General features: G+C 43.3%; 1 protein-coding gene across 1 annotated transcript in view; it reads right to left on the bottom strand.

The window, feature by feature from the left end:
- Positions 1-663: 663 nt before the first annotated feature.
- The window catches only part of CLRN3 (clarin 3), a 29,037-nt gene continuing 5,518 nt past the window's right edge, over positions 664-24,182 (bottom strand). Inside the window, exons 2-4 of the mRNA XM_032175195.2 lie at positions 15,383-15,632; positions 6,498-6,677; positions 664-1,232 (exon numbers count right to left, since the gene is read on the bottom strand). Of these exons, the coding sequence (XP_032031086.1) occupies positions 961-1,232; positions 6,498-6,677; positions 15,383-15,611 (681 nt within the window). The 5' untranslated portion in view covers positions 15,612-15,632 and the 3' untranslated portion in view covers positions 664-960. The remainder of the gene's footprint in view (positions 1,233-6,497; positions 6,678-15,382; positions 15,633-24,182) is intronic.

The raw sequence follows: 24,182 nt of genomic DNA, 5'->3' as shown, positions 1-24,182 counted from the left end.
AGGAACCAGTTTCACCCAATCTGTTCTCAAAGGGCTACCCTACCCCATGCGCGTGTTCCACGTTTGCCCTGTCTCTGACTCAAGGAATGAATGCCTGCAAGCCACGGTGTTCTAACCCATTTCTCCCTCAGTCTCTGGCTGGGCAGGAGCCTGCTAATGGATGACACACTTCCATCGGACCTGCCACACCCAGGTCTACACCACAGAAACTAAGGCTGTTGGTTGACATGGTGGTTGCTAGAACTTGCTGCAATATTTCATTTCCATTTTGACTCATTCACCATAATCCTATTAAACCAGAAGTATAACGTTTAGCCTCTTTAGCATATAGACCACAGGGCTATCATTTTTCTTTTTGTCTGATCTTCTCATTTCTATTCTCTTTCTGACCAAATACCATCTTGGAATATCAAAAATGTGTTTGAGGATCACATATAATCACTTTTACCCACTGTTGGGTTTGAATATGCCAGCAGCTGAGGGTCCAGAGAACCAAGTCATTTACTCCAAAGTCTCTCTTTGCCTCCAGCGCTTGGTCCTGGAAAGGTGAGTTCTGAAACCCTCTGTTCCCAGAAGTCTTCATGCATAGAGTAGAATAAAAATACCTGGTCCCTCCTGAGGGGAATGAGATCATAGGCGCTGAAGTGCTTTGAGATACTCAAAGAAAAGAAACATGACACAGCCTTTTATTATTTCAGATCGTGAGACCAGGTCAGAAGGTTCGTTACGCTCATCATGATACTACTGCTTTGAATACCACATAGACCATGTCACTACATTTCCCATTCATTTTCCCCAACCTTGTGGGAAAAACTTTCCAGGAGTACAGCATCAATGAAGAACACAGTGTCACAAAACACAAACGCTGTCACAGATGACAGTCACGTTACCATGCTGAATTGTCCAGAGAAGCTAATCAGTTACTTCTCAGGGCTGATGTAAAATGAGATGAAAGAGAATTCAGAATAAAATTCCGTCCCTTGGAGCATATTCCATTGGCTTTCTCTGCTCCTGCTTCCGCTGGTATCTGGCCTTCTGGTAGAAAATGATGATGGTTACAGTGACTATATTTAGAAGAATGACGAGCAGTATGAGCCAGAATGAGTATCCGTAACTGTGGGTCGTTCCTTTACTGGCGGTTGCCGGGTAAAGCATGTGGAACAACTCTTCAGAGAGTTGGTTGGACTGCGTATTTGCCACAAACAGTATCATGGTCACAAAAACGAAGGATGCTGAAAAGAAGATGGAGTTTCATGCATGGCATGGTGATACAGTTTTTAATATCACTTGTCTTTATGGAACACATATATATGGGAATGTATTGCATATCTACACGGGAGTTTACACTCTTTTAAGCACTAGGGAGAAGGCACAAAATTGTAAGACACAAACTAGATGTCTAGGCATAGAACACTAAAGATTGTGCAGGGCTGTGTAGGACCAACAGCGAACGTGCTGACTCAAACGCTTTCAGAAGTAGTTGTGCAACTGGTCTACCAAACAGTGCACTTCCTGGATGGTGAATGCAGTAGTGTGCTGAGTGAATGAGTGAATAGGACAGTTCAGAGAGAAGGTGTATAAGGAGGTCTGGGAAGAGCTGAGGAAGGACAGGGCATCACAGATGGAAGAAGCTGCCTCAACAAAGACCCTGGGTGGGCAGTGGGCCTGGAGCACCTGGGACTGTGAGATACAAGCTCAGCTGCTGGGGAGAGGTCCCAGGGTCCTAAGAACTGGGTAACGAGACTGAGCTGCCCTGAGAGCCACAAATGCCATCCTGGGAGCTTGAATCTCATGGCATATGATGCCACTGGCAAGAGTGTCTAATCAGGAGGGATCTCCTTACAAAACTCATTAGAGAAGAGAACGTATTGTATATGTTTCTGTCTTCCCTTTTTTATTCTTCACAATATCCTCCACTAGAAAACATTCTTTTTTGTTTGTTTTGAGATGGGGTCTCACTCTCCCCTGGGCTCTGAAGTGCAGTGGCACGATGTCAGCTTACTGAGCTTCCACCTCCCGGGCTCCATTGATCCTACCACCTCAGTCTCCTGACTAGCTGAGACTACAGGTACATGCCACCATGCTTGGCTAATTTTTTATGGAGACCGGCTTTTTCTATGTTGCCCAGGCTAATCTCGAACTCCTGGACTCAAGTGATCCACCTGCCTCGGCCTCCAAAAGTGCTGAGTGTGAGCCGCTGTGCCCGGCCCTAAAGAACATTCTTTGTATAGACTTGGGAGAGCCACTTTTGTCTAGTTAAAAGAACATAGTTCGGGAGTCAGAGAGAACAGGATTAGAAATCCCAGCTAGGTGAACTTGGACAAGTCATGTAGCCTTTCTGAGCCTCATTCCTCATCTTCCAAAGGGAATGAGATACAGACAAAAAAAAAAATGTAGATTAGGGCTTTCGCGGTTGCCTAGTGCTGGAAGTGGGCTGGGAGGGGGTGATAGCTAAAAGGCATGGGATTTCTTTTCACGATGATCAAAATATTCTAAAATTGGCAGTGGTAAGGCTTGCACACATCTGAGAACATACAAAACACCATGGAATTGTATACTTTAATGGGTGAATTATATGGTGTGTGACTCATGTGTCAATAAAGCTGTTAAAAGAAAGGTTTTGGAGGATAAGGATGCCTATGTTCCAAGACCTGTGATGAGGCCGGTGAGCAGGCTCACCCAGTGAGGTCTGATACGCACAGGGGGCCGCCAGGGGATCCTGGCCTCAGAAGCCCTTTGAGACTCTGTCTGCCGCCACGTACTCGGAACTCAGTGGACATCAAATGTATCCTGCTATAACCCACACCCAGGGAAACCTTCCAAACGGTCCTTCAAAAGGCTTTAATTAGAGGGGTTTTGTATGAGGAGAATGTTTTAAACGCTCCTTGATGACAGACCTTCATCCTCAATGTAATGGTTTTATTTCTTAATAATTTGTCCGTACAAAAGCCCTGGCCCTCTGAAGCTCTCCAGGTGCCTCACAGCCTTAATTATCTTTCATTTTCCTCTTGTGAAGTTTCTTATAAAAGCTTAATCATAAAGGGGCAGGATGTATATAGGCTAAATGCTTTTTTCCAGAGCGGGCTGCCTAGAACTTTGATTTGAATGGGGAGGGGCCGACACATAGACACAAAATGCAAACCTGAGTCCCCTTTAGTGATGAGATGCCCAGAGCCTCTACCTGCCAGGCTTCTCCAGCCTCTGGGACAGAAGGATTTACAGGGGCTGGAGGAAGCCCCGGAGTAGATGAGGAGCTTTGGAAGGCTCACGGACCCTGGCTTCTGTCCTGGCCTGTGACCATCGGGCCCTGTGACCTGCTTATCACTTTCCACTCTCTGGGTTCCTCAGAGGAGACACAAATGTATTTGGAACAGGTGGTCTGCAAAGTTCTCTCTGGCTCCAAGCTTCCCTCAGTCGACAATTTTATCCCCTTTGGCCAGGATGCAGCCTCATCAGGTCAGTGTGGTGCAGAAGGTAGGCTGAGGTCAGAGGTCACGGGAACCTAGGAAGTGAGGCTGCTGTTTGTCTCCTCAAAGCAGAACCTGCTTCTTTCTGTCAGAAACAAGCCAGGAAACCCACTTCCTTCCCTACCCAATATCTGCTGGCCAAGCAGAGGTTGTTTAAAACCAGCCCCTAGGAGTTTGGAGCACTTCCTTCTGGCCCCAGGGCTCCCAGAAGTCAGTCTGATCATACTCTCCCACGGCCATGACCCAAGGCAAGAATTAAGACATCTCTGTATATGAGCCCTTCTGCAGGCTGAGCCTCCTGACACTGAGAGTTTCAGTAAGTTCTCCAACCCGCAAAGCTCCTGTGAAGAAAATCAGGAATCTCCAAAGGGCTACTTTGGGCAAAAGTCAGGCCTATCAAAGTGTTAGGGTCAAGGGGCCTCAAGGGACATTTAGAGGAAGCTAAGCTGTGCTGAGGCCTTCTCCCAGGCGGGCATCAGAACGCAATCTGCTCTTGACACATCAACCTCTCAGGTTGTTTTCTGCCCACCTCACGGCCTCCCTCTGTGTGTTAGAACTTGCTCCTGAGCCAGGAAAGGAAGGTGGCAGGAATTCCCTCTCCATCCAACAATTCTTTGTGGATAGGAGTAGGCAGGGCTACGGGGAGGCTGTCAGGTCCCTATTTTTCATGTTTTCCTTCACAAACATGCATGAGGCCTCTGCTATATGCAAAGCCAGGCCATACTCCACTGCAGAGGAGCAGAGATGTGGAGCCACAGCCTAGTGGAAAAGGTGGCGGACTTTGAACCCTGCAGGCTGTAGACACAGCAATGCTGGGCCCCTGTTGTTCGGCTGGCGCCACGCCTGGCCCTCCACTCTGGTCCTGGCGCCTGTTTTCCCTCCAGGAACGCAGTCTTCCTTCCCCACTCACCCCTGCGGCTAGGGAAGGGCCGACTCCAGCCCCAGCTCCAGGATGGGCAGGTAGCCTTGGCCAATCAGTGTGGGCTTGGGGAATTCAACCCTGCCAGCCACAGAGATTGGTCAAGGGATGGGAGAAGGGCAATGCCAGTGCAAAGTAGCTCAGGACTTTCTCTGAATTTGGAGGAAATAAGAAGGTTTTTCTCCTGGGGCTGCCACCATAAGCAGTGAGCCCAGAGTGGCCAGCAGCCATCTTATCTTCGAGAGGATTGATCCGGCCAATTAATGAATGATGGAGTCAACGCTGAGGATTCCAATAGATGGAACAATGGCAGGAAACAGTCCTCACGAAACGGGCCGAGCCCCTGACTCAAGCTATGGCTGAAGCCGCTGCTTCTCGTACCTTCTTAGTTACATGAGCAAAAGTAAAAATAATCTATATCTTTACCCTGGCCACAAGTACCAATTGGTTTACCATGGTTTGATTGACTGGGGTGAACCATCATCATACAAGTAGCTTGGGCAAGGGACTCTGGCATTCAGGTGAGTATATCTGATTTTGTAACAAAGTCCCTTAACCTCTGACACTCAGCTCTGCTATAAGAATGGGAAGCAGTGATATTCATTCCACAGGACTTTTGTGCCTCGTCCATAGTGGCAGCCCATTAAATTGGGGGATTTATTTGTTTTTACCCCCAAGTAATGAAAGCACAGAAAGAAAGAGCCAGTCATATATGAATGTGGTTAAACCAGCCTGACCCCAAATCCTTGGAGCTGAGGTGTGAGTGTGTAATGTGGCCCTGGTCCACCTGTAGTCCTGGCTTAATGCTTTTCCATTTTAAAAAGCGTCCCTCACCTTCCTACCTGTGCTGTGCCAGGGCCAGTTTGTACATCTCAACTCCAGGTCAGTGATCTCACACTGGGAGTTTGAAAACGGCCATGTCGCTGTGTTTACACCATTCCAATCACCAGGGCTTTTTTCTCTTTTTGTTTTTCCCCACTGGAGAGCCAGTTGTTCATATTCCTCAGCACACCTCTACTCCATGGCATGGAGACGCTGGCCTCCTCCAGCCACCTGCGCCTGCCTTGTGGTAAGGATGACACTCAACGGAGGGACAGGATGATGCTGCCCCTCAGCCCCTCCTCTGAGGCTTCCTGACATGTCTGATATCCAGAGCCTCCTTCCTGTGCTTCAAAATTTCAGGCCTGTGTTAAAATGCATCTCCTGGAGCTTACATGAAGCCACCTCAGAAATCATTTCCTTAGGACAGGCTTCACTCCCAAGGTCCAGATTCGATGGTGGAGAGAGGGAAAGAACAGGAGAAACCTGACTGCCTGGTGGGAGCAGAAGGCCCTGCAGGCAGCTGGGCAGGGCAAAGAGGTACTTCCCCAGCCCCGCTCTGGGCAGATGGGTGGCTGCAGAGCCCTGGAAAAACCCAGTGAAAGCTAGAAGACTGTGAGTCAAAGCTGGGACCTGCTTCCCATCTGGGGTCCGTCCTCCCAGCACCACACCCATGAAACAAACAAAATAACCAAGCAACACCGCCCAGCAACACCCCAGGCTCACAGGTAGCCCACAAGAAAGGTTATTGCCCCCAGATTCTCTTATATACCATTATCTGTGGCTCTGTGGCACGACCATGCAGAGATGTCATGTGTGGAGACCAAGTGGACTCTTGTCATGTGGAAGAGGAAAGAGAAGGAACTGTGTGCCAGTGTATTTGTATGTGTGTATGCGTGTGTGTGTGTGTGCATGTGTATGTGTGTGCACATGTGTGTGCTTCTATATGCCACACAGAGCCTAGTTTGGAGTTAAGCACATGGCAGGAGCCCAGTCAATATTTTGTTGACTTTTGTGCATTTTGACTTCTTATGTTAGAGTCTCAAAAGCAAAGGCTGGCTTGTTATAAGCCTCCTCAACAGTGCATTTAAGACAGAATTCTATTTCCAGAGATGCTTCGCAAACACTTTGGATTGACAAAATAAACCCCAGCCCTCAGCTCACGGGAGGTGCTCATAGTTTCCTTGGCGTAAACGTGACTGTGCATGTTCATGCATGCGTGAGAGGCAGAGACGTGGGGACAAGCGGGATGCAGTTCTCTGCAGAGCACCGAGTCTCGCAGGGCCACTCACCGCTGAGCCCGTTCCAGGTGTACACCCCCGTCGGCCCCAGGAACGTCTGGTAAGGGTTGCTGACGCTGTTGTAGAAGGTAAACCCAGAGCTCAGCAGCGACGTGATCAAACTCAGAACCAGGAACAGGATAGTGACCGAATGCAGAGTTTTTTGGGAAGAATTATTCAGTATCTCTAAAACTAAAACAATGTTTTGTGAGTGCATAGTACATAATACAAATACCAGCTCTGGCCTGGCATTCCTCCCCACCCTACCCTCTTAGTGACTTGAGTTAGCCATTGTTGGATGTCAGTTAGAGATACCAGGAGCCTCCACATCACGCAAGAACAAGACCCGCATTCCCCACTGGAGGCTGGTTGTTGAATCAGTGGTTGCATGGGTATAACCGTGACACTACAGATAACTGGATATTTATCCTGATTTTGAAGTCCCCTAGGAAAGAGTTTACCTTCCTGGATACTGGCAGCAGGGCTGGACAGCCTTCCCATTACTGAGCTCGGGCTCCATCCTTGCCAAGGTGCTTTTCACAGTTTCATCAGTGCCCCTGTTGCTCTGAGCACTAACTCGGCTTCCACTTGGAGGTACTCACAGGGTAGGTCACCCTGAAAATCTGTGCACTGTGAGAATCCCACAAGCCCTGTGGCGTCTGGGGTAATTCCATGAGTCAGGGGTGGCATCAGCAGAGAAAAGCCTAAGAAAGGTGACCAGGAAAGTGGAAGCCGAGGCTGACATAAGAAAATGACTTCTTGTGGTGCAAATCGAGTTGTGGGTCCTACTTCAGACTCCACTTCCCTGGGGCCAGAGAGGACCAGATGCCCAGAGGGCTCCAGCGCTGGAGACGGCTGGGAATTCGCCCATGAGTGAGCCTTGACTCTGCTTTCCAAGGAGAACTCTTCTGAATCCTAACAGCATTGGATGAAATTTGCATATTTCTTACGTGCAGAGGAGCTCCAGGCATGGAAGGACACTCTTATAAAATGAAGCAAAGGTGCCCTGGCTGTCAGTCGTGGGTTCCTGGTTTTGCCTTTCTCGGGCTTCTGACCGCCACCAGCCACCTCCTCCACCTGCTCTTTTGTGGAGGACGCAAGGCCCAGGCACCACAGGGCTGCACTTACATGTAAGCCCAGCCCGGCCACGGGCTGTCAGGGTGTGTGAGGCCCTGTGGAGGAGGCCAGCACATTAAATAGTGTTTACAGGGATGTTCCATGAAAGTCACCAGGACATGGGAGAAAGTGATTAGGGAGAAAGAGTTCCAAGTCACAGTAAGGCCACAGCAACATCACTGGGAACAGGTGGGTAAAAACAAGTGAAAGCCTCTTTCTTTCCGTTCTGGTTTCTCTGGTCTCCAGGGAGAGAGCCTTGGAGACCTCACATCTTTATCTGGAGCAGCTTTAAAGAACAGAAAGCGAAAAGGCCGGGTAGGATCTCTGGTTTCTTGACCTAGGGGTGGTATTCCCTCAGTGTATGCCCACGGGTAGAAGGTCAAGGAGTTCCCAATGGAACCAGAGTGTTCCAAAGAATTCAGAGAACAGGCATGGGAGGCAGGAGACCCCAGGGTGCTGTGGGCACCCATGAGAGGGGTCACCAAGTCCCCTCCCCTTTCCCTCCCTACATCACCGTAATGATTTAAAAATTCCTCGTTATGCTGAGCCCAAATCTGCATCTCCACAACTTTAACCCAGGGGTCCTAATTCTCCTTTGGGAATCAAACAAAATTCACTTGCTCCTTTCCTGCCTGGCAGCCTTTCCAAATATTTGAGGAGGGATATAAATCCCAACACGATTAACAGCCCACGTTTCTGGAGTATTCTCTGCTGGGTGTGACTGCAAAGTCCCTGCCAGCCTGGCCCCCTACACATATTTTATTCTAACTCTATTTCTCTTTCTCTCTTTTTCTTCTGTTTTTGGAGACAGGGTCTTGCTCTGTCACCCAGACTGGAGTGCAGTGGCAAGATCATCACTCACTGCAGTCTTGATCTCCCGAGTTCAAGCAAAGAATCCTCCTGCCTCAGCCTCCAGAGTAGCTGGAACTACAGGATGTGCCACCACGACCACGCTCAGCTAATTTTTTTAATTTTTTTTTTTTTGAGTTGGAGTTTCACTCTTATTGCCCAGGCTGTAGTGCAATGGTGCAATCTCGGCTCACCCCAACCTCCACCTCCCAGGTTCAAGCAATTGTCCTTCCTCAGCCTCCCAAGTAGCTGGGATTACAGGCATGCGCCACCGCGCCCGGCTAGTTTTGTATTTTTAGTAGAGATGGGGTTTATCCATGTTGGTCAGGCTGGTCTCGAACTCCCAACCTCAGGTAATCTGCCCACCTTGGCCTACCAAAGTGCTGGGATTACAGGTGTGAGCCCCCATGCCCGGCCTTTTAAAAATTTTTCTGTAGGGACAGGATCTCACTATGTTACCCAGGCTGGTCTCCAATTCCTGAGCTCAAGTGATCCTCCCTCCTTGGCCTCCCACAGTGCTGCGATTACAGGCCACCACACATGGCCAGATAGACACGGGGCTCCCAATGAGACCCGACACTCCCCTTGGACAGGAGGACATCATCACTCCATTTTTGAACCTCTTAATTCTATTTGTTCACTATTGTTTTCTTTTTTGGCTTTTTAATCAGCAGTGTTCCATGAGGAAGAAAAGTTTCCTCCTGTTGAACAAAGAGTGGGCATGAAGGAGATGTGGCCAGCAGCTTGCAATCGGGTGCCTGAGACACAGCCTCAGGCGCTGCTGGCAAAAGGGTCCTGTGGTAAAGACCCCTATCCAGAGAGAGCGGGCATCCCGAGTGGTGCGGGTCTTGGGGTGGGGCCTCCTAGACCAGGAGTGGGAGAAGCCCCAGAAGCAGTAATGACAGGTAACCCAAGGGCTCTGGCTGCAAGGGAGAGTGAGAAAGTGCAGGAAAGCAAAGGGGTGGAGAGAGAAAAGGGCAGGAGGAAGGCAATGTGGATATGCCTCACAGCGGTCGGCATGGCCGCATGTCCCTTGAAAACCCATGGGATAAGGGAGCAGACCAGGAGATGACTGGGCAAGCCTCAGCTCAGTGGCCTGAAGACGATGACTTCACCACCCTGATCCTCAAGTGGAACTGGGGACTGTGGGTACAGCCTACTTGTGCTCAATGGTGACTGGACTATTTTGCAATTTCTGCTAATAACCCATAGAGCGTGGTGAAATTCTCAGCATAGTCTTGGGCTATGCATCCCAGGGAAGGGCTCTAGCGGGGCATGGGTCACGCCAGCCACTGTCTATAGCCTGGGTGGGGATGGGTGGGGCCTGCTGGGCCTGCCTTCTGTGTGAGTGGGATGTGGCCACGAGGGCTGGGACCTTTTCCATCCCCGACCTCAGGTGAAATTTCTTGCCTCTGCCTATTGCTCACTGTGGAGGTGCAGCCTTTGGGGGATTAATATCACTAGAATTTAGCACACAGTTGTCTTGAAAGTAATAGAGGGTGACACCGGAAGAGAGAAGGAAAAAAAACTACAGCACATAGGACACACCTGTTCAGGGGGTCAAGTCAGAGGCTGCAGGTGAATCACTGCTGAGTCACCATAAGAGGGAATCACTTCCCATTCTGCACTCGCCAGCTCCTCCTGGACGCTAAAAGGGAAACTCCAGGATCTATCCCAAAGTTTGCTGGGGACTAAATGAACTCACTCCTTAGCAAAAAAGGAGCTGTGTCCAAGGCCTCTGAAGTGGCTTCCAGTATTTTTCTGCTTTACACACTTAGTAAAAGCTGTTTTTGGGTATTCACTGGTAAATGGTTCACATTCCTTTTTTTTGTTTGTTTGTTTGTTTTCAGAGTAAATTAGAAAGTGACTATTGAATTTAGTTTTGTTTGTGACTTTTGGTAAGATCTAATGATGTGATTTTTCAAAAGAGAGTCATTTGGGGCCTGCTGACTCATATTTTCTGCGTATTAAGGTGACAATTCATCTTGATTCTAACTGCTGCATTTTAAAATTATTTTCCGGCTTTCTGAATTTCCTGCCACACAGGTCTGATAGCTGTATCTCCACTCCAGCTCCTGGCTCAGAACTTAGACAATACAAGCTGAAAATTCAGGGAAAGTTATCAAGAATGAAATAACAATAAACTTCCACAGCATCTGACAGCTGCTCTCTGCCTGCAAAATTAGCAAACACATTCCGTTCTTTTTCTTCCTTTTAGGGGGCAAGCGTGTGAATCAGGAAAGCCACCTCACAATTGGCGCTAATTGCCCCAGGAAAGAGCCAAGAACGACGTGGCCAAAGAGAAGAGCGCCTGGCCCGCAGATCCCGCAGCTGGCAGGCAGAAACGTGCTGCTGGGCAGTGGATAATGGGCGCCCATGAGAGCCATCCGGACATCCAGGCTCCCCACGCAGGGAAATGTAACCCTTCAGGCCCCACTTGCCATCTGCCTTTTGAGTTCTAGTTTTCTGTAAGTCCTCGGACATCAAGGGAGAGCCCGTGGCTTTGTGAGTGGTTGGGTGGGAATTACCGTGACTCCCTCCATAAGCACCTGGTCACCAGGGAGCCTGAACAGGGCAGCTCCCAGTGCCCGTGGGAGGAGCTCATTCTATCAACAGATCTCCAAGTGTGGCCTGACAGCTTTCCCAGGGAGCCCAGGCTGCTGCCCCAGCCTCTCAGAAAGTTGCCAGGGTTCCTTGGGGAGAAGTGGCCTGAGCCTGGGAGGGAACCCTGTTTGTCCTCTCTACTCTCCCCATCACAGTGTGATTATATCTCTGGGGGCGGATGATGAACCTGCTCTCCAGGAGAATCTCCTTATGTGGACAGGGTAGGAGTAGTTAAGGTGGGGGCTCTTTATGAATTCTGGAGAAATAAACTTCATTTGTTCTTCTCATTGCAATTCATTCGTTTCTGCAGCAGGTTTATTTTTCTAATTATTTTTAGCCTGGGCTAATGGTGCAATGTTGAGCTCCCTGAGAACACATGGAGGTTGGTGGAGAAAAGAGACTAGCAGGCGGGGGAGTGCCAGATGGGGAGAGACTCCCGCCAGCTGCAGTGGATCCTGACTCGGACGCAGCACTCAAAGGCCAGCTGGGAGCCGAGCTTTCCCTCAGTCTGCCTTGCTTCCTTTGCAAGGTTGTCCAGAGCTTTTGCCAATAAATTAATTTAATTTCAAGCAGGCCACATCCAAAGGACTTGAAAAACAATACCCAGTACAGCGATGCCTGTCAATCTAGTGCCTGGCCTTGGTGGAAGCTGGTTGTTGTCCACACTGAATTAGGATCACCTGGGAAGATTTTTTAAAAACGAGCAGGTCAGGGCCTCACCCCGCAGAGATTGCTATTCATTTGGTCCAGGGTGGGGATGCCTCACCTGCATCCCAGGTGATTCTACCTTCTGCTGTAGGCAACGTGACTGCTCAAGGTCCCACAAGTCTGTAAACCAGACTGTTCTTGGAACCGAGAACAAAGAGTGCAGTGTCACATGAGGAGAAATATCTCTCATAATAAAGTCCATCCTGGGCTGGTGACACCCTGTCTCTACAAAACATAAGAAAAGTGGTTGGGTATGGTGGTGCGTGCCTGTGATCCTAGCTACACCAGAAGCTGAGGCAGGAAGATCTCTTGAGCCCAGGAGGTAGAGGCTGCAGTGAGCTATGATCGCGCCACTGCACTCCAGACTGGGCGACAAAGCAAGACGCTGTCTCTAAAAAGAAAAGAAAAATCTTGCCAGGCGCAGTGGTTCATGCCTGTAATTCCAGCACTTTGGGAGGCCGAAGTGGGTGGCTCACTTGAGGTCAGGAGTTTGAGACCAGCCTGGCCAACATGGTGAAACCCTGTCTCTACTAAAAATACAAAAATTAGCCGGGTGTGCTCGTGCATTCCTGTAATCCCAGCTACTAGGGAGGCTGAGGCACGAGAATTGCTTGAACTCAGGAGGTGAAAATTGCAGTGAGCCGAGATGGCGCCACTGCACTCCAGTCTGGGTGTGAAGCGGCCTGGGTGATGAAAAAACAAACAAAACAACAACAACAACAAAACTATCATAAAAACTTTTCCTGTCAACATGATTCTGTAAAAAATACGTTCTGGTCAGTGCATAGGCTGAGTAATATTGAAATAACATTCACAGGAATTCCATGTCCTAAATGTGAATGACTCATTTTGCCATGATTGCCAGTGTGAGGAAACAGAGCACATTGTGCTTCCGGGACCCTGACCATATTTTCAAAACACAGAGTTAAAGGAATGACTTCTTTTTACATGGCACCCAAGATCCAGAACCGCGAAGGAGATGGGTGTCCACAGTGTGAGCTTACACCTCCTAGCAGCTCATTTTTCAGGATTCTGTCCTCCGACAGGGCTTTGCAGACATACATTTCCCCCAACCACCTTGCTTCCATGCAGAACTGCACACACCATGCTCCAGCAGTGAGCGCAGGGCACTCATTTTAACTGAGGAAGAGTCTTTCTCTCACACTGGGTGGTGGGCCCTCCAAGGCCAGGAACCACGTGCAATTCCTTTCAGTATCCTGAGCCCCTTATACATGCAGCAGCTGCTCAGGGAAGTTTTTTTGAACAGAAATTAGATCTCCAGAACTTTGCGAGTAGCAAAGACAACCTGCTCACAGGTGGACATACAGGACCTGTCACTTTGCATCTGGATGTTGGGCCAACTAGGATGCAGCCAGTCAGTCTGAGCTGCCTGCACCCTCCAGTTACACACTGGAGGATTTCCTTACCAGGTCTGAAGGACGATTTTCCCCACAGATGGGCCAATGTTGGCTGAATTATTTTGGCACTTTGAAATCAGCCGTCATTGCTTCCTTCTGCTATTTCATTTCAAAATCTACAGTCAAAATTGGCTCAATATAATAAATACCATGCAGAAATACAGCAGAGCCTTGCAATAATTATTACTCTTGGGGGACTCTTGATGTGACCTCACCCTAGCCAAGAAGCTGATATGGTTAACTTCTCAACTGGAACAGTCAGTCCACCACTGCTGGGCAAGAAAGGGGCATTTATACAGATTTGATTGTGCTGCAAATGGTTGGTTTCTGATTTGAAGGAAGCCCCAGGTGGCCATGAGAAACCACAGGAGAGCACCCATGTCTCACTGTGCACACTGCAGGGCTGCTCCCAGGGGAAGCATCCCGGGATCGTTAGCAGCTGAACACTGCAAGTTGAAGATTCCAGCAACATGACTTTCCCTTGCCTGAGAAAACTGCTTACAGGTGTTCAAGCCCAACGATTATTACAATCATTGGCAATGAAGACCCCCTAGGCTCTGAGAGGTCCTTAGGTGTCAACCAGAGTTGACAGTGCAGCCCCTTCATTAATTGGGTGGTGGTTCACCTTCTTCAGCACCAGGAGGTTGGGCAGTGACTTGGGGAAGGTCCGAATGTGGCTCCCCAGTAACAAAGACTGAAAGTAGAGATCCACCAAAGGGAAGGCAAATACTCTGCCTGGCTGTGCTCCCACCTGGGCTGCCACACCTACCTGGCCCTGGGCCCTTTCAGGGCTCTCCTTGACAAGTGCCTGCTGTGGTCCCCTGACATCACCATGCTCACCTGCATGCACACAGGGCTTTAGAGCCAGGTCCTGACCCATCCTGGCCTTCTCTGAGTCTCCGTGCATAGAGATAGTTGATGCTTTCTTTGAAGCCATTTATCTCAAATTGGAAATCAACTGGTTCCAAACAGACACCATATGGAAACCAAAAAGACTTGTAGGTTTTGTCTCTTACTTAAAATTTTTTAAATGTGTCTGAGGCTTCAGGGCAGTTTTTGGTTTTGAAAATGCTATTCACATAACTGAAAGCATGACTGAGTCTTTGAAAGTTGCTGTAAAGCCAATGTTCCCCATCCTTATGGGAAGCTGAGGTTGACACCAGAGGAGAGGTCCCTGAAAGGCCATGGCAATGCCAGGGGAGACGCTGCTTTTGCTAACATCTAAAGGACAAATGTGTAACTTGGAACATAACCAGGTTGCTTTGGATTTAAGAAAATAGTTTCATTAACAAAGTCATAAACACACTAGAGCTAGAACTTAGAGCTAGTGTCTAGGACTCAAACTTCTTCATGCATTACACAAGGACTAAACATTACATGTGTATAAGGTAGAAAATGATGCGTATTTATAAGTCAAAGGGTAATGACTGTGTGATACCCAATAATGCCTGTATAATACTTGCATACAACATTGTTCAAAACAAAGTCCATTTAATGTGTTACATAATTTATGAATGTTTTTAAATTTAGAAAACATGAAGGTAGGTATCGAACCTCAAAAGTCAAATAAGTAGCTAAATCAACTTACTATTCTCAATGAACTTTTAATTTTCCTTCCATTGAGAGGAGGGCATTATTATATAAGAAATCAGAAAAAAAAGTTTAGGAATTCCTATCAAATATACAATTAATAAATTAATGGAAATTTAATATTTCCAACGATTAGATATTTTGGAGGTAAATTAAAATCAGTTAAAGAAATGAACTTGAGAAATAGAGATAATAAATTTTCCATTTACTCTTTCCTGCATAGATGCCACTTGCGAAGTTCTAGACAGAAGCTGTGGCTCCAACTAAAAAGCCAGTCAATACAGTTAAAACATGTGTTCCTACTGGCTATTCAATGCCATATTGATGCCACATGTTTTTACTTATTTACTTGTCAGTCAACTTGGTAGGTATTATTTAAATACAGCCACTGCTAGAATGATATAGACTATTGTATTAATAGACACAAGCAGAACCGAGGAAGCTCAAATAATGACATGGCAAATTTCCAAAATTACGAGTTAGGCTTGTATCTTCAGCCTAACCCAAAACTTACAAAGAAATTATTCTTGAATGGTTATTTGGCCCAAATATAGAATGACATAAACCTTAATTCAATCTCACTATATCCATTCAAATTAGTTTATCATTTACCTGCAAACTTTTTCTTTGGTTCTGCAAGTCCGTGACTCAATTCTTGATTACTCTCCCCACGAAAAAGTCCGTAAGTGATGAAAACGCTCCCATTTGAAGCAGAGTCTCTAATAGCAATTGTACTGGTGATCCATGCTTGTGTCCCAAGAATAGAGCAAATTACAATGAAGGACCCAAGGCTGGTGAAAAAGCTTGATAAGAACATCAGTGTCTTCTTTGTGGTAGGCATTTTCACAGGAAAATAAGTTCTCTGGGACAAAAAAATGAATATTTTCTTACAACACTTTTGGACCTTATCTTTTGAAGTCTAGTATTTAGAAATGGAATCTAACACTTTGTTGTCAAATATAAAATCTCACTCTTCCTGAGGAAGGGTTATGCTAATGGACATTGAACTCTGAACATGGCCATAAAATTAGCAGTAGCTGAACTTTGGTCTGGAGTAAGAGGCTGCTATGGTTACAGCCAACCAACGTGAACAAGGGGTGGGCATGGTCTTCCCAGGGACTTCCTCAATCACGCAATTAATTTATAATCCTTGGCCAAGTGTCATGGGAGCAAGTTTAGCCTACCATATCATGACAAGAGTAGAATTCCTAAATAATAGGGCGTGGAGGATCTGTATTCCCAAAGCGTTGCTGAGTCTAGCAGACAACAACATGAAACCCCAACTCCTCCAAGAATTATTGGAAATATGTAAACATATACTTCACTATTGTGGACATTTATGTTGTTTCAATTTCACAATTATGTTTGAGAAAGAACACACAAATATCTTTAGGCATAAACCTTTGTTCATATCTCCACTTATTTCCTTGCTTAGACTTCTAGAAGTTTGATGAAGTCTGGATTTTTCTGAAGTTTTTGCTGTGCATTGCTCAGTTTCTTTACTCGTTAGTGATTTGACTCTTAGAATTGTTCCACGAGGAAATCCTAAGGAGGGTAAGCCTTTGTCAAATGTACTGGGGAGTGCAAAGAGAAAAGCTTACACCTCCTTATGTTTTATACCTCTCTATTTTTAGACTTTATCAGAGAGGTATGGCTTTCAAATTTCGTCTTCCAAATTGGATCATATTTGCATATTATTTAAATTATATCTTGAAAAGTTTCATCTTTATCATTTTTTAGTACTCTTGATAGAGATGGTTCTGAACATTCTTGCTTTTGGTCATTATATCTGTATCCACTCTGTTGAGTGGTAAATAGTTTATAAATGGTCATTTCTGGACTTTCGAAAAACTCTCCCATTTGGCGAAAAGATCATTTCTTGAGATGATAAATAGACATTCGTAGCATGTTTTCCATACCGCTTTTTACTGTATTCTTTGATTATTTAGTAATATCGTATTAAGTTGGTGCAAATGTAATTGTGGTTTTTGCCATTGAAAGTTACATTTACTTTTAATGGCAAAACAACACAATTACTTCATCCTCTACTTTTCTTCACTAACACCTAACTTATTTGTGGAATTGGCTGATCATCTGTCTTTGCCGTTTCTGTAACTAGATGACATGCTCCAGGAGGTGGACATGTTTGTTTTGTGTACCACTGGATTCCAGGGACTCTCAAAGAGCCTGGCCCAGAGAAGACACTCAGCAAACATTTGTTCAATAAATTATTGGAGATATGTACACACATACTCTACTACTGTGGACACTTAACGTTGTTTCTATTTTAAAATTATGATTAAGGAAGAACAATGCATGAACATCCTTATGCATAAACCTTTGTCCATATCTCTGATTATTTCCTTGCTTAGACTTCTAGAAGTGAGTCAAAGTCTGTGAATGTTACTGAAGCTGTTGCTACACATTGCCCAGCTGCTCATTAGAAAAAGATACCAGTCACCTGCCATGCCCTTAACACAGTGAAGGTGCACACTTTCCTACAACCTCAAAACATGTATATTATTGGGAAAACTTACTATTTTTTTCCATTTAAGTCTATTTATTTTGACCACACTTGTAAAGGGTGGGACAGAATTTCAGTAGTTAGTTCCTTCTGGCCTTATTCTTAGTGTGGAAAATAATTTTGTATTTATTATTGTATTTTGTATTACATAGGCCCATTACAAAAATGTATTCAAATGGAACTAGCAAGAATAAAGAAGAAAGTAAATATAATAAATAATTTATCCTAGAAGAAGTAATTGTGTTCATAGTTGGGCAAAGACTTGCATATAGCTTTATGTCTTAGTTTCCTGCTGCTATAACAGAAGACCTGAGGCTGGGTGATTTATAAAGAACAGAAATTTATTTCTTACAGTTCTAAAGGCTGAGGAGTCCAAGCTCAAGGGGCTGCATCTGGTGAGGGCCTTCATGCTAGTGAGGATTCTGAGTCCTGTGGTGGCACAGGGCATCATGGTGGCCAGGTAGCAAGTGGGCTGACAGTGCTAGCTCAGGTTTCTCTTCCTCTTCTCATAAAGCCACCAGTCCCACTCCGGAGAAAACCCATTGATCCATTAATCCATTAGTCCATGAAATAATTAATACATTCATGATGGCAGGGCCTTCATGACTCTATTGCCTCGTAAAAGTGGCAACTTTCCATACTGCCACAGTGAAACTCACCAATACGAGTTTCAGAGGAGATAAACATCTGGTGTAGCACCATGCACACATTTATAATAAAACTAAGTCCTACTCTATGTTCTATTTTATAATCTGCTTCATAAAAATTTCAACAACTTGCCATGGCAATCCTTTCATGTCAATAGATCACATTTACCATTGCACAAAGCAAGCACAAATTATTTCTACAAACCCTTTTTGGTGGACATTGAGGTCATTTCTAGCTTTTCACTGCTGTACCCCTGATGTGGTGATACTCCTTTTATGTTCGACCTTGCTAACCTTTCTAGGTATTTCCTTGAGATAAATTCTGAGAAGGAGAATTGTTGAGTCAACCAAAAATATGTGTACACCAGTTGAAAGTGTGTCCCAATTTAAATTCCTACCAACAGCATTTTGTATTAGAGTCCCCAATTTCCACAGCTTCCTCACAGCATAGTATTGCTAGTATTTTTAATCTTTCACAAGCTGGGAGATAAGAAGTAGCTTGTTGGCATTATTTGATTTTTACATGTCAGTTAGAGTTACTATATTCTAATAAGCTTATTACCCATGTGTATTTTTACTGGCACAGTTTTCTGTTTATGATGTTGGCTCATTCATTATATAGAGAGGTTTTTTATTCATGATTTTTTGTACAGTAAAGATAGTAAACTTTTGTCAGTTCTGTGTATCTTGTGGATATATATATGTATACTGAAATATATTCATTGAATATATATATTCATTTTGTTATTTGCATTTCAATCATATTTATACATTTATACATTTTAAACATATGTGTAGATATTTTGCTGGCTCAAGTTAAAAATGTCTATGTAACCGAATATTTCAGTCTTATGCTTTATACTTTCAGGATTTGGTATCCCAACTCCAAAGTTATTAAGGCTATTTACATATAAAAACCAACTCAAGTTTGTGTGAAACAGAAAAGTGATTTTTTTTTTTTTAAAGATGTAGGATTATTTTGCATTACCCAAGGTGAGGTGACAATGAGAACTCAGGAAAGTACTGGAACTAGAATTTCTGTTGTCTTCTCTGCTCCTTACTGCATATCTGTTTCATTTCCTGGGTTTTTTTCTAATATTAAATGTTATCTTTGCTGCTATTCTGTTGCTGTCTTTTATTTCACTTTTCCTCTTCTAATTTTCTGAAATGAATATTTTATTTTCTTAATTATTTTGTTTTTGCATTAATAAAATATTTAAAACCACGAATATTTTTCTCTTAATATATATATATCTTTGGCTAGGTTCCATAGGTTTTTACATATGTTAATTGGCATTTAACATCTTGAAACTGCATTTTTTATTTCCTGTTTGTTGAGGACAAAGTTCGTAAGATAATTGTATGATAGCATTATTTCTATTTTGTTTATTTGTTTCTAGTTTTCTATAATTTTAATCAAAGAATGTGATCTTAAAATATATCTACTCTTAGGGTTTTATTGAGATTTTATTTGTAGACATTTATAATCAATGTTTATAAATGTTTACAACATTTTTTGTCACTCTATGCTATTCCGTTTAATGGATTTACCATCATTTATTTAACAATATTTTATTTTGGCCATTTTGGATAATACTAAATTTTTTGCTTATATAAATTTGCTTAAATACAGATCATTAACTATATCCTTAAAATAAATCTCAGGAGAATTGCTGACTCAGATAGACATTTTTAGATTTATTATATTAAATACAAATTGGCCCCAAACTGGCTTGCAATTCATAATCCCAACATAAATGTATGAGAAAGCCCTTTTTTCATAGCACTGGAAAATGTTTGTTATTTTATATGTAATATTGCTTTAAGTTACAATTCTATGGTTTGCTTTTCTGTCACTATAGTTTTGGCTTTTCTAGAATTTCATAAAAATGGTATATTATAGTAAGTAGTCTTCTGTATCTGACTTTATTTTTTAGATTAATCTAGATATAGACACACACATTTGTTTATCCACTCAGCAGTTGATGGACATTTTGGTAGACTCAAATTACATCAATATATTATATTTGTTAAGAATAAAGCTGTTATGCATTCGAGTACAAGTATACGTGTGGATATCTGATTCCTTTTTCTTGCATAAATAAATAAGAAAGATATTACTGGAACATGGTAAGTGTATATTTAGCATTTTAAGAAACTGACAGACTGATTTCTCAAGTGGCTGTTCTACTGTGCATTCCCACAAGTTATGTATGATAGTTTCATTTGCTCCATACCCTCACCAGCACTTGCTATTATAAGTCCTTCAAAATCTGGCATTATAATGAGTGTTTCCTGATATCTCACTGTGGTTTTTATTTGCATTTTGCTAATACTAATGATGTTGGACATCTTTGTATGTGTTTGTTTGCCACGCATATACTTTCCTTGGTGAAGCCTCTGTTCACATCTTTTGTCCATTTTCTTATTGACTTGTCTTCTTTTTGTGGAGTTGTAAGAATTCTTTATATTTTATCCTCAAGAGGCAATATTTATTAGATATGTTTTACATATATCATATATTTGTGAGTTATATGTCTTGCAACCATTTTGTCCCAGTATCTGGGTTGTTTTTCCATTTCCTTAACAGCATCATTGAAGAGCAACATTTTTAAAATTTGGTGAAGTCTAACTTACCAATTTTTTCATTTTATGGCATTTGGTTTAAATGTTATATTTAAGAAATTTTTGCCTAACCCAAGAGCACAAATATTTATTTTCCTATGTTTTGTTCTAGAAATTTTATGCTTTTAGGTCTTATATTTAAGGTTATGGTCTATTTCGAGTCAATTTTTGTATATGATATGAGGTAAGGGCTGAGGTTCATTTTTATGCATGTGGCTAGGGTGTTGTCCCAGCTTGGTTTCTTGAAAAGATTATCCCTTCCCTGATGAACTGCCTTGGCGTCTTCTTTGAAAATCAGATGATAACATCTGTGTGGGTCTCTTTCTGGATTCTATATTAAGAGATCATTCTTTCCAGTTCTTTGTAAGCTCCAGGAATTGTTTGTCACTCGGCTTTGCCATGGCTCCTTTCCTGGTCTCTGTAGCTTCCTCTGAGGTGTGTGCCTCAGCACTCATTTAATGATTCCAGGGATCCCTCTAGATTTCTACGCTTCCCTCTGCAGCTCTCTCCTCTCCAGCACCCGCCACCAATCCTAGCACTTTGGCCTCCTCAAACCTTGGTTTCTTTCTATTCAACTGCAGAAGACCATTGGCTTCTTTGGTTTCCCCTTCCGCACCACAGCCTGCAGATTTCCTCCTTGAAAACCTCCTGGCGCAATTGTCAGTCTGACTTCATTTGTTTCTTTTATCTCAGGAATCATGGACCTGTGCTGCCTGATGTCCAATGTCTATTATAGAAGCCATTCCTTTATATATCATCTTCTGTCTTATTAATTTTATGAGTCTATAGGGGGCCCTTCTTATTCCATCATAGTCCAGGGAGGTAGTCAAGCCTTGGTTGAATGACCACATGGCTGCCACACTTTCTTTCCCTTAGAATTTTGTAGCTACCGCTTTATTGCCTTTTTGCACTGAACGTTGCTGTTGAAAAGTCTGAGGCCAGCCATATTTTTTCTCTCTGTATGTGACTGAGTTACTCTGATAGCGTGGTTATAAGAGTCTGTTTGTGAAGTGCAGCCATATCCACCTAAATTTTGTTTAGATTATTCTGATTCATTTTATTCTCCTTTCATGTAGTTTCTCTTTTCAGTGTGCATATTCAGTTTATTACAGAAACATTTTTCTGTGTCATATTTCTAAATTATGTGTTCCACTTGTTGAAATTTTACCTGCAGACACACCAGTTATTCTTATGTTGGGTGATCTTTGACCTTCATATCCACTATTCACCCTCTTCTAATTGCTTTATTCCCTTTATGTTTTTGCTGTCTATTCACTGTGACTTTCTTCCACAATGATAACTCATTTTTAGCTAAAATTTTTTCTAACTTATGTATTAAATCTTAAGTTATATGGCTTGGAGTCTCAATTTGTTTTCTATTAACTTATCTCTGTTGTTTTATATCTCATTATTAGTCCCTTGTGTAATTGAATCTTTGTTATTATAAGTAAGTTCTCACATAGCATAATACATGCAGAAGAAACTGCTTCTGCCCATTGGATTGGATGTTTTTCCAGCCTGAGATGTGCTTACCCTTTCTTTTCTTTTCTTCTGCTATGTTGGTGTAGATCCCACTGGATTGGATGTTTTTCTTTTCTTCTGCTATGTTTGGGTAGATCCCAGGGTATTTCTTTTCATCTTGCTGAGTTTAACATGAGCAGTTCTATCCAACTATTGGTTCACACGGATCCATGATTAGTGAGTTCCCCTGACATCCTTCTTACCTTACCTGGGGCTAATTTATCTTAGCTTCTCCATGCATCACTCTTTGACTGGATGGTTTTCTATCATTTTTTTTCTAAATACATCCAGGAGGGAAAAAAGTATACAGATCTTTGACAAAACATGTAAGTCAGATTAGCTTAAGCTCACAGAAGTTCGGGGTAAGGGAAACCGCTCATGTGACATGATGCAGGGCTTCCAAGAAGGTCTCCAGGACATCATGTTGCTCTTTCTCCATCTCTGGGTTGCGTTTCTCTTGGCTCTGCTCCCAAGTTCATGGACTTGGATCCTCATTCAGAACTTTTATTCTCTCAGCTTCAAGTTTATTACAAGAAAGAATCATATGCCTCTCCCCCAGAAATCTCTCAGCATTTTACTTGCTCTAATGCTGCCACACACCCCCACACCTAGAGCTGGACAGAAGCAGGGAGAGGTCTTGTTGTGTTGTAATTAGGATTACTGCTGATTCATTCTGAGTTTAGGGAGGCAGAATCGGTGGTCTTTCTTCCATCAGCTCTTGGCTAATCAGAATCTCCACGCAGTCAAGGGCCTTTTCTAACTAGGCTTGGAAATGGCACAGGGCATGCATGGCAATGGGGACTATCTTGTCCCTCTGCTCAGAGTAAGAGGCAGCCTGAGACTCTGTCCAGGAACAGGAACTTTATAAGGGATGGGCTAGGGCAGACTGAGTCTGGATGTGCATAAGAGGAAGGTGATGTCAGAGCCTGTGATGAAGAGGCCTCTTCAAGTTGAAAACGTCTAGAACATGAAGGCCTCATAGAAAGGAGGAAAGAAAGACCAAAATCTGGAATGCAGGTTGCTACCAGAGGCTGGGAGGTCGCCCTAGCTCAGGATTTCCCATAACTCAGTCATTTCAGTTCCACTGTTGCAATTTTTGCCACCTATGACTATCACCTCTAATGTTATTTCCTTAATAATTTTCTCTAAATTAATTTTTTATAAATTAATTGACCATGACACTATCTACATTAGCTTAGCTGTAATAAAATCTTGAGTGATGTTTCAATGTTTTTCTAATATAATAAAAATAAATATGCAATTTATATGTGAAATGAGAAGTGGCCATCCTTGTACTATCTACAATCATCTTTGACATCCCTCCACATACACTACTCCCAATAGAATCTTACTTTGGAAAACCCTGGCCTAGCTGATACGAAGAAAGAAAATGACCTTCTGTGTTGCTGGAATGCACTGGGGAAACTGTTTTTTGTTTTGTTTTGTTTTTAACTACAGTTTGAGGCTGCCGATTTCTTCTACTTTTCATAAAGCTTACTATACATCAGTGATTTTTTAAAAATTACAAATACACACCTTACAGTACATGAAGTTCCAGAATATATAACAGGATTTATTTTACTATTTTTAACTATGAATTCATGTACACGTATACTTTCATCATAAAACATATGTAGTTTATATGTACTTTGGGATCATTTAAGTAGAAAAATTGCCTCAAGACGATCACACTTTTCCATTAAAGGCAATTTTTTTATATGTAAAAATCTTTCTTAACACTGCCATGCTTTAGGAAATGAAATATTTAAAAACTAAATTTCTATTGTGCTTTAGTAACCGCTAAGAAATAAATATCTGTATCTCCTTTTTAGGAGAGCTCTCCTCAGTGCTGTATTATGTATGTCTCATTATCAACTTTTTCCTCAATTCCAAGAGCAAACTGAAATTATATACCAGGTAGAAAAAAGGTGATTAATAAATCATCCCACCAGTGATAATGTTCTGTGGATTATTGACACGAATTTCACTGTGAGGAATAAAGAAATTATGTCATAGGTCTTATAATTTCTCAAGTTCGAGGAAAATATCCTTTTGCCAAAGTGTAGATATTTCTGAGAGTCCTGTGATTTTTTGA

Source organism: Hylobates moloch, unplaced genomic scaffold, assembly GCF_009828535.3.
Source record: "Hylobates moloch isolate HMO894 unplaced genomic scaffold, HMol_V3 SCAFFOLD_3, whole genome shotgun sequence".
NCBI classification, from domain to species: Eukaryota; Metazoa; Chordata; class Mammalia; order Primates; family Hylobatidae; genus Hylobates; species Hylobates moloch.
This window is presented reverse-complemented; position numbering and strand designations above follow the sequence as displayed.